The sequence below is a fragment of the Poeciliopsis prolifica genome, unplaced genomic scaffold, assembly GCF_027474105.1.
Source record: "Poeciliopsis prolifica strain line A6 unplaced genomic scaffold, Auburn_PproV2 SCAFFOLD012, whole genome shotgun sequence".
NCBI classification, from domain to species: domain Eukaryota; kingdom Metazoa; phylum Chordata; class Actinopteri; order Cyprinodontiformes; family Poeciliidae; genus Poeciliopsis; species Poeciliopsis prolifica.
Genome location: NW_026562387.1, coordinates 1,926,966 through 1,943,455, shown reverse-complemented (window position 1 = coordinate 1,943,455; position 16,490 = coordinate 1,926,966). Strand labels below are relative to the sequence as shown.

At 42.8% G+C, this 16,490-nt stretch overlaps 1 protein-coding gene across 3 annotated transcripts in view; it reads right to left on the bottom strand.

Moving 5' to 3' along the window:
* Nucleotides 1-379: 379 nt before the first annotated feature.
* Nucleotides 380-16,490, bottom strand: part of jcada (junctional cadherin 5 associated a) — a 29,574-nt gene continuing 13,463 nt past the window's right edge. For 2 of the 3 annotated variants that reach the window (XM_055037785.1, XM_055037786.1), the window contains exons 3-5: nt 10,748-11,671; nt 6,080-9,579; nt 2,935-4,183 (exon numbers count right to left, since the gene is read on the bottom strand). In XM_055037785.1, the coding sequence (XP_054893760.1) occupies nt 4,149-4,183; nt 6,080-9,579; nt 10,748-11,671 (4,459 nt within the window). In that variant the 3' untranslated portion in view covers nt 2,935-4,148. Of the gene's footprint in view, nt 594-2,934; nt 4,184-6,079; nt 9,580-10,747; nt 11,672-16,490 lie in introns of those variants that run through there. The other variant, XR_008606481.1, reaches the window with a different exon arrangement.

The following is a 16,490-nucleotide window of genomic DNA, read 5'->3' as shown; positions in this document are numbered from 1 at the left end:
CAATATCGCTAAATATTGACAAATATTTTGAAAAGACAATTTTTGAAATTGAAATGTTTTCATTGACTAATTAAGACAAAATAACACGTGAATGTTTATTCACACATTTGGTTGTTGATCATGTGACTCGTGATGCAAGAAAAGTCTTTACATTGCAGTTTTGCTACTCCCAAATCTAGACACCTCATCCTAGCACCAAAACCTTTGATCAAAAAGGAGTTTTTTTTTTAATTGCTGTGTTTCCATTAAGTAAAAATGCAAACAGGCTCTCATATATATATATATATATATATATATATATATATATATATATATATATATATATATATATATATATATATATATATATATATATATATATAATATATAATAATAATAATTCCCTTCTCACCCACCGCGGGTGGTTCTTATCCTCTGAGCTCGGGTCCTCTACCAGAGGCCTGGGAGCTTGAGGGTTCTGCGCAGTATCTTGGCTGTGCCAAGGACTGCACATTTCTGGACTGAGATGTCTGATGTTGTTCCTGGGATCTGTTGTAGCCACTGCTCCAGTTTGGGGGTTACTGCCCCGAGGGCCCCGATGACCACAGGCACCACTGTGGCACCACTGTGGGCGAGAGATGAAAATGTGGATATAAAATGTGGATATATATATATATATATATATATATATATATATATATATATATATATATATATATATATATATATATATATATATATATATATATATATAAAGAGTCTCAGGTATGAAAAACTGGACAGCACCAGGGCCTGACATGATCCATGCCTACTGGCTAAAGAAACTCACTGCTCTCCATGAGCGAATGGCAGCCCAAATGAACCAGCTGCTACAAAGTGGGACTCACCCTGAATGGTTAACTGAAGGGCGGACAATCCTAATCCAGAAGGATCCATCAAAGGGTCCAGTCCCACCCAACTACCGACCAATAACCTGCCTCTCCACAACCTGGAAGCTCATGTCAGGCATCATAGCGGCCAAGATAAGCAAACACATGGATAAACACATGAGCACGGCACAGAAGGGTATCGGTGTAAATAGCAGAGGAGCCAAACACCAACTCCTCGTAGACCGCACAGTTGCCCGAGACTGCAAAACCCGACACACCAACCTGTGCATGGCTTGGATTGATTACAAGAAAGCCTATGACTCAATGCCGCATACTTGGATCATTGAATGCTTAGAGATGTATAACATCAACAGGACTCTGAGAGCCTTCATTGCAAACTCAATGAGGCTGTGGAAAACCACCCTTGAAGCCAACTGCAAACCACTTGCACAAGTGTCCATCAAATGTGGCATATACCAAGGAGATGCTCTGTCCCCGCTACTGTTCTGCATAGGCCTGAACCCCCTCAGCCAAATTATCAACAAGACTGGCTACGGATACAGACTCAAAAATGGGGCCAATATCAGTCACCTACTCTACATGGATGACATCAAGCTGTACGCCAAGTGTGAGCGAGACATCGACTCACTGATCCACACCACCAGGATCTACAGCACTGACATTGGGATGTCATTCGGACTAGAGAAATGTGGTCGGCTGGTCACAAAGAGGGGGAAGGTCATCCACACAGAAGGGGTCTCACTCCCAGAAGGAACAATAGCAGACATAGAGGACAGTTACAAGTACCTAGGTATACCACAAGCAAATGGCAACCTCGATGAGGTCACAAGGAAAGGAGCCACAGCTAAATACCTCCAACGAATAAGGCAAGTCCTGAGAAGCCAGCTCAATGGCAAGAACAAAATCCGTGCGATAAACAGCTATGCCTTGCCAGTAATCAGATACCCTGCTGGAATAATTAGCTGGCCAAAGGAGGAGATAAAAGCCACAGATATTAAGACCAGAAAGCTACTAACAATGCATGGAGGGTTCCATCCCAAATCCAGCACCCTGAGACTGTACACGAGCCGCAAGGACGGAGGCAGAGGACTAGTGAGTGTGAGTACCACTGTCCAGGACGAAACAACTAAGATCCATAAATACATCAGGGACAAAGCCTCAACAGACAATGTGCTCAGTGAATGTCTCAGACAACAGGGAACGGAGGTTGAGGTGCCAGAGATACCATCATGGGAGGACAAGCCCCTACATGGGATGTACCACCAGCAAATAACCCAAGTGGCTGATATCAGTAAATCCTACCAATGGCTGGAAAAAGCTGGACTCAAGGACAGCACAGAGGCCCTCATCCTGGCCGCCCAGGAACAGGCCCTAAACACCAGAGCAATAGAGGCCCAGATCTACCACACCAGACAAGACCCAAGGTGTAGGTTGTGCAAGGAGGCCCCTGAGACAATCCAGCACATCACAGCAGGATGCAAGATACTGGCAGGGAAAGCGTACATGGAGCGACAAACCAAGTGGCAGGCATAGTGTACAGAAACATCTGCAGAATATGGACTGGAAACCCCAAGATCAAAGTGGGAAACACCCCCAAAGGTGGTGGAGAACGCCAGAGCTAAGATCCTGTGGGACTTCCAGATCCAGACAGACAAAATGGTAATGGCGAACCAACCAGACATTGTCGTAGTGGATAAACATCAGAGGAAAGCCGTTGTGGTTGATGTAGCAATACCAAGTGATTGCAACATCAGGAAAAAGCACGAGAAACTGGAGAAATACCAGGGCCTCAGGGAAGAACTGGAGAGGGCCTGGAAGGTGAAGACCACAGTGGTGCCTGTGGTCATCGGGGCCCTCGGGGCAGTAACCCCCAAACTGGAGCAGTGGCTACAACAGATCCCAGGAACAACATCAGACATCTCAGTCCAGAAATGTGCAGTCCTTGGCACAGCCAAGATACTGCGCAGAACCCTCAAGCTCCCAGGCCTCTGGTAGGACCCGAGCTCAGAGGATAAGAACCACCCGCGGTGGGTGAGAAGGGAATTTTTTTTATATATGGGTTGGAGTAAAATTTTACCCTTTTTCTCAAACCCAGGCACCTAAATCCCTTTCTGAAGTCTTTTGCTCTTGTGGAAAACCTGGTTGAAATAAATCATTAAAAGCCCAAAGTTGAGATGACCTGGATGTAAACTTCCCAGCGGAACAGCACATACAGATCTCTTACTGCCACACGTTACGCATGGAATTACTTTTTTGTTGTTGTTTTTTTTTTTTTTTGGAACAGTATGCGGTTTAACTAAAGACATTTCTAACACAGTGAGGCTGCTGATACTGAGAGCGAACAAAGGGGGATCGCTCTGAGTGTAATCTCCGAGTACGTGAGGAGATTACCAGGTGTTTGGGAATAACACGGAGCCAATAATCTCCGCAGTGCAAATCTAACACTTGTACCTAAAGGTAGAGCTTCAAAGCAAATGAGATTAGCTCCTTGAAATAGACTTTACTACTGGTATTATTCGCTGTATATGACGACTATATTGCTCTTGAGTGAAACTATTCAAGGACCACAGTGTTTCTCCTTGCAACCCAAACTCTTTTAGTACATTCTCGATCACACACGTATAGGAGGGGGGAACAAAAACGGTTAGGAGTTTCATTACGTCTCATACACGTAAGGATTACACAAATCTAATCTCTCAACATACATAAGAAAATATACATTTCAATTTATTGTTTTAGATTGATTTTTTTCTTTATAATCTTAATAAAATCTTATAACTCTTTTATTTACATTTGGTGTAGGTTAATTCTGATTGTAATGCAATACTGTCACCTTGCGTGTGTGTGTGGTTATTTTTTTCTGTTACATTTCTTTTGCTCACTTGATAAACAGAAGCACTCTTACATTCAGGTTTCAACACGGAAGCCCCCAAGATGTGCAGACGAGAATCAACGACACACATTCTTCTGAAACGGACAGATAGATGACTTCTGAGAGGAGGAAGTCCGCTCGCTCGGGAACATAAACTGGTTTTAGAGGCGAAGATGACGGGGTGACACATCTGAGACGACCTAAAGAACCAGCACCCAGCTGTGGCCTTTATTGGCTATAAAAATGCTCTTTCAGCACCAGGACGGTCGCTTCTTGGAGATGTTGGAAGGAGGCAGGAGGGGGAGCCGACTGAGCTACGAGGCGAGATGGAAGTCTTTGTCGGTGGTAAAAAAGCTGTTCATGGGAGAAAGACAGATTTCCACAGTGGTGAAGGCAGTGGTTGGAGGTCACACCCTTTCTACTCGACTGGGGTCGTATGAGTCTGATGAGAAAAGGAGAGGAAAGAAGAGATGAGAGGGCATCCCTGAAAAGGGGGGCAGACTTTCAGCAAATGGGACCTGAAAGGAAGAGTTCAGCAAACACTTTACAGTGTTTGCTTTGTTACAGAGCGAGAGAGATGGAGTCACAGCCTGGTTAGATTGGCTCCAACAGTCATCGAAAAAGATCAGATTTGTTTTTATTTTATTTCATCTACAGAAAAGTGTGTTTCCGTTTTATGCCGAGGCTAACTCAGTAAAAAATGAAACAGACACTGCCAACTGATGATTCTCTTTTCATGGTAGCAAATATTAGCAGGACTCACACTGTCCACACTGACCTGGTTATTATTACTCCACTTGCTTCTGGGTTTAGGTATACACAGACACAGAGCTTTTCCAAAGTAAACGCTTGCTATGATGACTTAAACCTGCCCACTAGTTTTTCTGTTCACCTTTCCACATTTTCCTACTTTAGCCAAGCAGCTGGGCTCAGTTTCTTTGTTTGAACTTTAACCTATGGTGAACCTCTGGTATTCTGGTAGGACTTCACCAACCTATGTACTCCCAAAATACTTGAGATTACCTCTGGAAATACTCTGAACTGCCTATTTTACAGTCTTCCTCAACTTTGCTCTTGGGGATACAACCAATCCGCATCAAGGAGAGTGAATGGCACTTTCAGATTGGCTGCTTTGCAAATGACAGCCAACAGAACGCCAATCTTTTAGTTTCAGATTTTGGTACCTAAAAGATTAGGTACCACCTTTCAGACAAAAAAACATCACACAATCAGTCAAACATGGTTGTGTTGTGTGATGCCCCGGGTGTTTTGCCGATTTGAGACCTGGGCGACTTGCTGTAACGAATGGAGCAATGCTTCCTTGTAAAAACCCCTCATAGAAGCCAAATATGTGTATTTTTGGGTGTGGTCACTAGATGGGGCTGTGGCCTCCAGTGTATGAACCAAAGGGTGACAGGTAGTAGACAGGTGTTGAACCCGGAAGAGCGCACAAGTTTTTGACTGCTGTAGTGGAGTCATTGTTAATGCTGTTGCCGTGCATCACGGAGTTACTGGATTTGTGCATAACTGGTTTAATCTAAACAGAATAAATTCTGAATTTGCTCCTCAAAAAAGACCAGCGTGACATAAATCAGCAATGGATCAACACTTAACTAGTATAGCATTAAATTGGCTGGTATACCGCTAATTGTCAAGCCGCCATGCAATATTCTGAAAGCACACAAGCAAAACCACCTCTAAATAGCTTACCGCAATGCAATGGAAGGTATTGGACTGGCCTAGCCATAGGGTGGACTTGAATATGACTAAGAAGCTATGGGAAAAGTTCAATCAAATAAGTTCATGCTTTATATTGTAGTGAATAAAACAATTCTGCAAAAAGAAGTGGGCCAACAATCCTCCACAGTGATATAAAAGGCTCCCTGTCAACTATTGGCTTTTTTCACAAAGGGCCAGGTTGGGTTAGAATAGCACTTTTCTCAACATTATTGCAGCACTGTATAACAGTGACTGCATGCAAAAAACAAGCACATTTCCACAGCCACTAATAACACAAGACTGCATGTCAGAGAAAGGAGTAGGACAGATGGCAGTCATTACTTCTGCAGGAAGGGCATTCAACCTTTGGACACTTTACTAACTCAATTAATCTAAAGTAGGTCTGATGATGATGAAGCTATTTTTCAGGATGACACCCAAACTGCTGGGCAAAGAGTACTGACGTTATTCTTGACATATAACTTACAAAGAATGGGTAATATTATACACATGTAAAGTAACAAACATGGCATATTTACATTTATATAATGGATGACTCACTATGATGGGGACATGTATGTATGAAAAGTCATAATCCTTTAATGATTTTCACACCCACCTGAGACAGAGAGCATTTCCTCATCCTCCACATCAGAGGTGCCACAGGTTCCGGTACTGAAGCTCAGTGGTAGAGTGATTTCTCTCTTGGGAACGCTGCGAGGTTTAGGAAGCAGAGGAGGCTTCTGGAGCTTGGTGCGCTGCTTTGGTATCGGTAATTTTCCTTCCTCTGCATGTTTGGTGGTCTCAGCTGTACAGACCAATGCTTCTGGTAAGTTCACTGAGGTGTTTTCAACATCTTCTACAATTCTCAATTCCATCATTCTTTCCTCAGCTTCTGGTTTTAAATGCCCTTTACTTATCTCGCTGCTTGCCTTTTGTCCAGTTTCAACGGTCATGTCATGTACCTCCTCTAAATGTCTTTGCTCTTCCCTACAGATTTCATCAGCCACTTCTTTTGGTTCTTCAAGCTTCTTTAAGTTGACACATTCATCCTGGCTTTCCTCTTCTTGACTTATTTTTCCGTTTTCTTCCTGCTCCTCTTTGTCAACGACTTGCTGCACCACATTCTCCCTAGTCTCGTTAAAAACTTTCATTGTTAGATCTTCTACTTCTTTAGATTCTGGTTCCTGTAGATGCTCTGGGCTTTTCAGGCTAAGCCGTCTTATTCTAGACACAGAGTCCAGTTCTTTAAGACGGGCCATTCTGTCTGGAGTCAACCCAGTCGAAGCAGCAGCAGATGAAGCTGCAGAACAGTTCAGCTTATCTTGCAGAGATTCAATAAGTTTGCATGTTCCGCCTCTCCCTTTCTTTTCCCCACTATATATGCTCAGTGATAAGGTCTCGTCTGGTGTGACTGGTAGGGACAGAGGAAGCTTACTTGGTGGGAACTCGGGGATGTCGAGAACTGATGGAGTTTCTTTATCCTGGTTCTGCTGGCCATCACTGTGGTCATTTGTGTGCTTTAGTCTGTCTTCTTCTTCTTGCACCACACTAGACTCTGTCTTCCTGATCTCCTCCATATCTGGTCCCTGGACTATCAGGGATTCCTCTTGGACTTGCACAATCGCTCTTGTTACTTGCTGTGTTTCTTCATTGGAACTTAGCTGTTTGTCAACCAAAGCAGTGTCCATTTCAGGCTCGTCGTCATCCGACTGTTTGTCTTCAACACATAAAGCCTCAACGGGAACAGCAATACCTAAGATCCTTGCAGCCCTCTCCTCTATAGACTCATGTTCAGGGATTCCTTTTGCAAATTTCACCTCATACAGGTTGCTGAGGTCTTCTGTAGGCAAAGTGTTAGCTTTTTCCTGAATAAGTAGGCTCTCTAAGTGTTTATCTGCTATTGTTGAGTCATTTTTGTATGTTAGAGGTTCAGAGAGTGCATATCTTTCATCACTATCATCATCTCTAAACACATGAGACACCTCCATTGTCCGTCTTGAATTATGTAGCGAGTTGCCTTTTTCAGGTGACAAGCAACTTTCCCTCTGTATTCCACAGACTTTTGATTCACCACCGAATGATGAGAGGTCTGATTTAGAGTGTCCTTTCAAGTTACTATCAAGTTCTTCTCTTGAATTGTGCTCAAAGCTGCCACTAGTTCTCACACGAGATGTCACGGACTGACTATGATCTTTATGACTGAGTGGAGATGGGACTGAAAGTGAGCGCTGCATTGGCTCTCCTGGACCACCAGGAGTTTCTGTGTAGACAGTAAGCCCCACATCCCTCAACAAGGACTCTTGAGGAACTGGGATGTCCTGCCTGTAGAGATGGTTTGAATCACTGCAGGGGGGAACAAAAGATAAGAGAAAATTGTTGCTTCGGGTTGGTTTGGGAAGAGGGGCTTGCTTATTTGTTAGTGGGATGTTATTGGATTGTGGCTTGGAGAAAGGTCCACTCATTTCCATCGATTCTAGATCAGCACTAGAGGCAAAAGACTTTGATCGCTTTTTTATATTATTGGGCCTTTCGATGTGCATTGGTGGGAGACTTATTGCTTCCCGGCCTGGTTCTGGACCATCAGTGAAATGTGCCCCTTTTTTAAAACAAGCCAGTCTTTCATCCGCACTGTCATTTTTAAATCGACTCACATTTGGTCTTTTACTAATCGTGTCTTCCATCTCTTTGTTAATAGTCTCCAATTCACCAATTGCGTCACAGGGTCGTCGGTTCACTGGCTTCAAGAGAAATTGCCCAAAGACCAGTTGTTCTTCACTTTCAGGTGGACCGCTCTTCTTAGGAGAAGATAACTGATGTTCTCCTTGATTTTGTGTCTTGGTAGGAGATAATGAGTCCTGTTGTGTGTGCTGAAGTGATTCTGTTTGTGTTGGGCTTAGGCTAAGACGGGAGAAGGCGCTGTTACTGGAAAGATGAAGGTTTTTTTGACCCGTCATTGGGTATCCATAAGAGGAGGCACTACCAGTCCCAATATCAAGATCCATAGTTGTATCTGAGGCTGAATGAAGAGCCTCCTGTCTCTTGGTAGGGCTTTGGGTTTCTGGACTTTTAAAACCTGTCACAGGTGAGCCTGTTTGAGTTTCCTGGTTACGGTATTGGTTTCCAGGCCAAGATCCACTATAGCCTAACTCTTTGCCCTCATTGGCTTGGAGTACCCAGGCATCTATGACCTCCTTTCTTAAAGGAGCTCTTTTGTAATTCCTCATTGAGGACGTGCTGGTAGTGTGGTAGTGAGAGTAGTGTGACTTGATAGGTATCTCGTTCACAGACTTGCTACGGATGTTGGGGCTTTCTTTGAGACCTACAGCAAAAGTGTCAGTGTTCGTAACGGTGAGGTTTAGCATTGCCTCGTTATTGTTCTGATCAGCTGCTAAGCCTTTATTAATGTTTGTTGGCGTGTGAACAGGGACAGACACCAGGCAGAAAATGGTTTCACTCACTCTTCTCTTAGTGTTCCTTTGGATTTCTTGTCCTGACTCTGGAACAATTGTCTTTACTTGTGTGATGGTTTCTGCAAAGACCTGGTCTGAACTGGACCCCTGACGAGAAAAGGACTTTGTTAACGGGGGCTGAAAAGCTGAAGAGGGGGACGACGGCGATGGCAGAGTGTTGAGATGTCTGTTGTTGCAGTTTTGGTCAGGTGCTCGGAAGTTACTTATAGTGTCTTTGTGCAAATCACTTCGCCACCTTTTATTTTCATTGTCCACATTGCTAGAACACGTCTGGTTATTTTCACCTGCCAGTTTGGCAGAGATGAAAGGCCCCAGTGGCGGGGGCAAAAAGGCACTGTCATCGGGTGCAGGCTCCGATACGGTGACGCTGGGAAGCTCATTACGGATGTGGCGGATTTTGTCAGCGTCCGTCAGAGAGTTACCACCCAGAGCTGAGGAAATGTGACGAATGCGAGGATCATCGAAGGAGATATACTGAACTCCTCCTCCCGAATGCTCCTGGGTTGAATACACAGGGTAAAGCTGCTTCTGGCTGGACGCACTTCTGTCTCTGTGGGGACCAGGCCAGGAACAAGCTGGATGCCTGATGAACCAATGAGATCCATCAGGAGCCACTTGTATCTGTGGATACATATCCCCTCTGTACCTAAAAGTTAAAGGAACAAAGAAAACATGAAAATCAATACAACGGTTTTATGAACAGATACACTTGAATAAATATGTTGCACATTTATGTTGCTGCATATTTAGACATATAAAGCATCAATAATGAAAGATTATCAATAAAAAAAATGTTTCTGTCTCAAATACTTGATTGAACTACTGTATTTTTTATCTTTATGCAATAAAACCACACCTTGTTACTGCTGATAATGTTTTCATCTGAATTAGTTGATTGAAATGACTGATAATTTGGCTCATAAAATATTTCAATACAATTTTCGTCAATTGGACAAAAAGAGTTGCCTTTCCGCTTTTTTATCTTAGCATTTTGAAATTGTATTGGCTTATGTTTCAATTGTCTGATCATTCACTTACATCACTTTGATACATGCATGTATTATGATGAGTGGTCCAGAATGCTTAAATATCTGATGTGATTTTTCGAAACCCATTCAATGCTGCTATAGCTAATACCACTGTCTTAGCTAGCAGCATCTTTTGCGAACCAACACTATGGGTGCAGCAGATTACAAAATTACTTATAGCAGATTAACAACAGTCAACAGCATTTCCATTTCATGGGGACTCTCTATTAAAATACCCTGAATTGGACTTCTGATCTTAGGTTCACTTCAAGTTTTATATTGAGATCTTTTCTTTTTGTTCTTCTCTGAGAAGGCAGTGTTGAAACCGCTGCACTGGTTAGGCAGCAGCTAGGCTGCAGAGAAAACATCCTGTCTGTAAGTGAAAGGCAGTGGTTAACACACATAAATGACATTCATGTGTGTTCAACACAGACTGAGGCTTAATGGGGTAAAAACATGTTTAAATTATTACTTAGCTAATTCAAATATCTTGAATGAGAAAGGACTGTGCTGAGATGTTATGATAAAACTAAACTATGATCCCTGTTTCTGCTTAATAAGTCAATTTTCATGAGAATGAAAATAAAACAGATGGCAGACAATTAAGTCAGCTCCTAAAGCCTTCACCAAATACCTGACCAGAATATAATTTTAAACAGTGTCTGCTGTCATTTTTGTGATCATTTTCAGACATCTAAATCCAGCAGTGGCTCTTTTAAACTGAGCTCTTCATGTTTAAGTTTAATAAGAGAATGCTAATGTCTTATGAAAAAAGGTGATAATAACCTGTACTCAAAAGGAACATCTCCATATCCTCGAAACGCCCCTCCCATTATTGGAGCTCTTTTATAAGACGGAGGGGGGATATACCCCGGAGGCCCAGAATCCTGTGCAAAATAGTCCAACTGAGGATCTTTACTTCTCAATGTGGGGATGGGAGTTCTGTCCCTTGCCATGGGGGTCACTGACTCTCTGCCGGACAGAACCTCGCAGCTTCCCCTGATCTGCTGGTGCATCTCGTATGAAGGGGGTCTGGGGGGTCGTGTGAAGCGGGCCTTTGGTGTGATTGAGAGTTGGTTGGCACTGGCCGGCCTCCCGTTTTCTGGCCAGCGAGGTGCTCGGTAAAAGTCTTGGTGGGTCAAAGGGTGGCCGTTGACCCGCCTGAACATTTCTTTACCAGACAATGCTATGTCCACGTATTGCAGGCTCTCGGGTTGCAACACCCTGGGCAGAGACTGGGACTTAGCTTTGGTCCTAGGGTGGACTACCATGCCCTCCGGCGTTCTGGCATGGAGTCGCTGCTGCTCCTGTCCCCAACGCTCCGCCTCGCTCTGAGACATCTGGCGGCTGAAGCTTACAGCTGGGTGCCACTCCTCCGTCCCCAGGCTCTGGCATTTCCTCTCAGTTGCCATCCTCCATTGCTGGAGGGCGGCTTCCCTTTCTCTAGAGCGGCCCTGGGCCAGGGCTTGAGCTTGGGCGTGGGCTGCCCAGCGCTGCCTTTCCTGAGCTGCTCTCTGACGGTCCTCCACAGAGAGCTCTTGACCTCTGGCCTGCTGAGGCCCTTCTGGCCTGCTGTACCCTCCCTGTCCCTTTCCATGGGGTTCCCTGATGTCAGCGTAGTCCAGCAGCACGCTGAAATCCTGTCCTCTCCTCCTCCAGTATGAAACATCCTTGGATTGTGGCTGTGGGCCTCTGTTGCCATCACAAAACCTTTAAGGAAAGCCAAATGAATGAAAATGTCAGAGTGCCTTCTGTGAACTGAACAAAAGTGGACAAAATTCGAGAGGTTTTATAGTTATAGACACGCTATAAGATTTTTCAGTGAGAATCTTAAGTCAGTGCTGATAGTAGTGATTATGAAACATATGCCTAAAAAAACACCAATAATAAAAAAGAAAAAAGAAATAATAAAGCTATACTAAGGCTGGACAACAAATCAATAACAGTTTGTATTGCAATAGATCAGTATCAATATTCTGATAAAATATCTGATAAAATATCAGAATATTGATACTTCACTGAACTCCAATCTAGAGCCGCACAGCATTCTGGTAGATGTAGGCTTAGGAAAGTCTTAAACCGCTCAACCTTCAATTCAATTCAAAATTAAAATATTTTTCATTTAAACTTAATTTGATCCTCTCACAGCCAGCTAAGCAAGTTAATTGATTTAGCCTTTGGTTACTTAGCAACAACCTGTTCAGCTACTTGCACAGCAGCAGATTCAGGTTTCACCACCGTGCCTCATAACTGATAAAAAAAAAAACAGTGTGGAGAGAAAACTGCGGCTAAAACAGGAAAGGTCAAATCAATTTGGCATTTCAGTCATACAGTGACCTGAAAAAGAAGTAATGAATAGTTTTTCATCATCACTTTTGTCATTATCACAATACAACCACTCACTCCTATTGGAACAGCTAATTTCCTTAAAAGGTTCAGTATTAACTTTCCTGGCATACAGTGCCATTTTATAGAACAATTGCTTTCAGTTGTTAAATAAATGCTATATATATCAAATATGATTTTTGCATTCACTCAAATTGATTGACATTAGATTTGTTTGATGACATGAAACATTCAAACGTGACAACAAAAAAAAAGTCCATAAGAGAACAAATTTTCACAGCAATCCAGGTACCATCATAACGACAAAATACTCAGAAACATAAACAGATGGGAAAAAAAGCAAAATGATATAATCAGAAATCCTGTCCCACTAGATGGAGACAGATGCCTATAAATAGCCATGTAATGTTAGGTAATTGAGCTTTTCTACAGGGCACAGTGAACACATTACACAATGACACACTGTGTCTGTTATTCCTACACTGCTGTCCTGAACACATCAGGGCTTCAGACGCCGTTTCACTGACGTCCTTTCTGTCGCGATTTCATTTTTTCGCTCCCCGCCTGGAACAGCGAGCCGAATTTCACTCCGGTGACGCTCGACCGCGGGCCGCATGGGCAACAACGAGACACAGTCGTTTCAGGCCGTTCCTGGTGATGCAGACTGACTGGAAATGTAAACAAGACGCAAGCGCACATGTGCACATCCTCCAGAGGCCTCGGCTGCCGAGCGTCCTTGACATTTCCATCCTCGATCATTACCGGCCAATGAATGTTTACTGGAAGAGATTGGGGAGGGAAGAGGAGAATAGAAGAGGATGGAGGAGGAATGGGGCCACAACAGTCTGGTAAATCTGAAGACATTTAACGATGAGTTGCCATCATCATCAGTCTAATTGGGTTAAACAGGACTGGTCTGGAGGGAGTGTAAAGATAGGTCTGGTCCTTATCTAAACCAAAGCTGCCAGGCTAAACGCGTTGGGGCTGAAGATGGATGAACAAACAACAGATTGAAATTGCGGAACATATGTCTGTAATTCCCACATTCCCAACAGCAACGGCATCCCAGCTTCACGATATAACAAAACAGCTGAGAAAACGCACAACCACTGAGGCTAATTATGGGTTACGTGACACATTTCAGGAGTCTGCCTTGGTAGCTAAAACAGTTTGGAGAGGAAAAACTCAAATTTGTCCTAACAAAATATTTGGGGGTGGAGGGGGAATCCAGCAGCCCAGACTGATTAGCTAGACAAGAAAACATCTGTATTGACTTTAGTCTTATTTACGGTGAACTGAAGCAAATATACAAGATCAACAGCTCTGCTGTAAAAGTCCCAGACTGGCTAAAGTGGGGCAACATCCCTAGAAAATATTCCACACTCCAGCGTCTCCCTATCTGAGAGACTAAATATAGCCAATCCTCCATCTACATGTTTAAATATTCCCTATATAACTGCTGTTTAATTCATGACGTATCCATTATGGAGGCAGGCATATTATGTGTGAAACACCGGGAGCCAGTGGAGCCAGTTAGGCATATTGGTTTATGTGAGTGAAAAACACGGAAGCAGAGGAGGTATCCTGACAAACCTGGCAACCTGTGTAAACGTGGGGTGCGCTGAAACGGGGGGTTGAGGGAAGCAGCGCGGGTTTGCCCAAAAGCTGTGTTGATTACAATTCCAAGAGGTCCCATGAGGGAGATTAACACATGAGCATACATTATCCCTCTCCTGCTTAAAAAAAAAAAAAAAAACGGTTTTAGAAGAAGAGGAGGGATGAGAAGAGAAAAGTAATGAAAGGAGCTTACACACGAGGACGAATTTTAGAAGTGATCGACGAATCAACCTGTGGTGTTAAGAGGTTTCGTGTCATGGAGTACCCACACGCCTCTATTTTCTGTAACATAACCACCAGACCAAACAGAAGGAATGTTATCAATTATCGAAGTTTTTAAAGACATGTTACTCCGATACTCCAAAATACAATTCCGTTCAATCAATTGCCATAAGATGCCACCTAATTAGTAAATGTCTTCCACCTGCGTTGCGCAACATAAGTAATCGTTCGACCATAGCGCATGGTGCTAAGTAGTGAAACCTACTTTAACAAAGCTTCGAGGCAAATGATTTGCGTGGAGGAATTTTAATAATAGAGGCTCTTGAATCATTCAATGAATTGCTGGAGAACTGGTCTGATTAGTTGCAGAGGGGGGGCTGTGAACTAGCGGTGGACTGGTCTGTCAGTCAAACCTCTGTCATGGCAGAGCAACAGATAATGGTGAGTGCTGCTATTATTACTTTATGTTCTGTCTCAGATTTGTTTCTCTTTTGGAAGTGTAGCTGTGGCGCAGTCAAAGACAAGGCCAATGGCTGAGCTATTGCTGACAATCACTTTATGCTCTCTCAGAAGTCTGAGGAACTCATCAATCAGGTAAAATACAGTTGTGGTGAAGTTTAAAAGCATGATTAGATTCTAAAACAATTTTCCAAGGTTTTAACATCCAACAGAGCCCTGCTCAACCCATCACTCAAAAATGGGAAAACCGCAGTACATCTGCACTTGGCCTTCCATGTACACTGGCTGGCCAGGCAAAAACAGAACTAATTAAGAGAAGCAGCTAAGGAGTCCAGGTTATTCTGGAGGAGGAACCGATATCCACGGCTCAGCTGAGACAATCTGTAATTATTAGATGTGCAGTCTGCTAATTTGGTTTTTATGTAAAAATTGGCGAGATGAAAGCATTCGTGGAAAGAAAGCCATTACCATTTTTGCTACAAGCAATGGAAGCAAGTGTTCTGGTTACATGAGATCAAAATTTTACTTTCTGGCTACATATGGAGGGAAGCTGACAAAGCACATCACCTGAAACACAGCATCCCTACTGGGAAATCATCACCATGGTGTGGAGATGTGTTTTTTTTTAGTAACAGATCAGAGTTAAAAGTAAATCCTGTGGTGGAGGTTTACCTTCCAGCAGGAGAGCAATCCAGAACACACAGAGCTGCAGTGGAAAGGTTTAGATCAAAATGTATGCATGAGTCAATCTAAATCCACTTAAGAATCAGGACCGAGGCTTTTAAATTAATATTCTGGTACCCTGCATTCTGAGCTCGACCTATTTAGGAGGACGGATGGGTAAAAAGTCTTCAGACGTACAAAGCAAATATAGACTGCATCAAAAGTGGTTCTGGAAAACAGAGTTGTGTTGATAAATGAATGCCACAATTGTTAACATTGAAAAAGTTAAATACTTTTGCAAAAGTTAAATAAAAGTTATGCCCTACTTTGTGTTGCTCTGTCCTACAAAATTAAAACAATACATGTAATTTTTATAAACAATATGTTTGTTTCTAGATATTTATAAAAACTGTCACTATGTCATGATATTTAAGGTCAGACAGATCATCTGAAAAACATCAAGCTCCGCCCCCTTCCTGTGGTCCTACAGGCATCTGCAGAAATACACAGAAATACACAGAGCCAATCAGAGCTGGTTGGCTCTGAAACAGCCAATCAGAGCCAGTCATCATCCTCACACTTAAGCCTGTCACAACAATAGATTCTACAATCTGTTATTGTCCCAATAACTATTGCAATAAATATCATTTGGAGATCATTTTCAAAGAACATGCCGACAGACTTTCTAGCAAATGACAGCATTTCTTCAATATCAATAATTAATTCTGCAACAAAAACTCCACACTGGATCCAGAAGGTTTTTTAAGCATCGAAAATAGAACACAACAACCAAAAACAATAAGTAAAACACACACAACCAAAACCATAAATAAAATAGATAAAATGTGTCTCTGTAAACATAATTATCCTTCATAAAATATAAACCATCAGTATAGAGGTTATTGTGCTCATTTTAATTTATTATGTGATTAATTTAGTAATTGCTCAGATAATAGTCTCCGCCTTGCTCTCTGCTATTCAGTTCCCCATAATGTAGGAATGCTAAAGCAGGCTAGCTTGGCTGCCAATAACGATGGTACAGTTTTCCTAGAACAGTATATTGTTTCTCCACCATTAGCACACTGAGCAATGCATGCACAAGCATGACTGACAGTGCTAAGACCCTCCTTTTGGCTATGATTGGCTGTTTCTAACTAAGTGGTGCATTCCTACAGATGGCAAAAGGATCACAGGGAGGAGGCAGAGGAGCTTTTATTTTTCA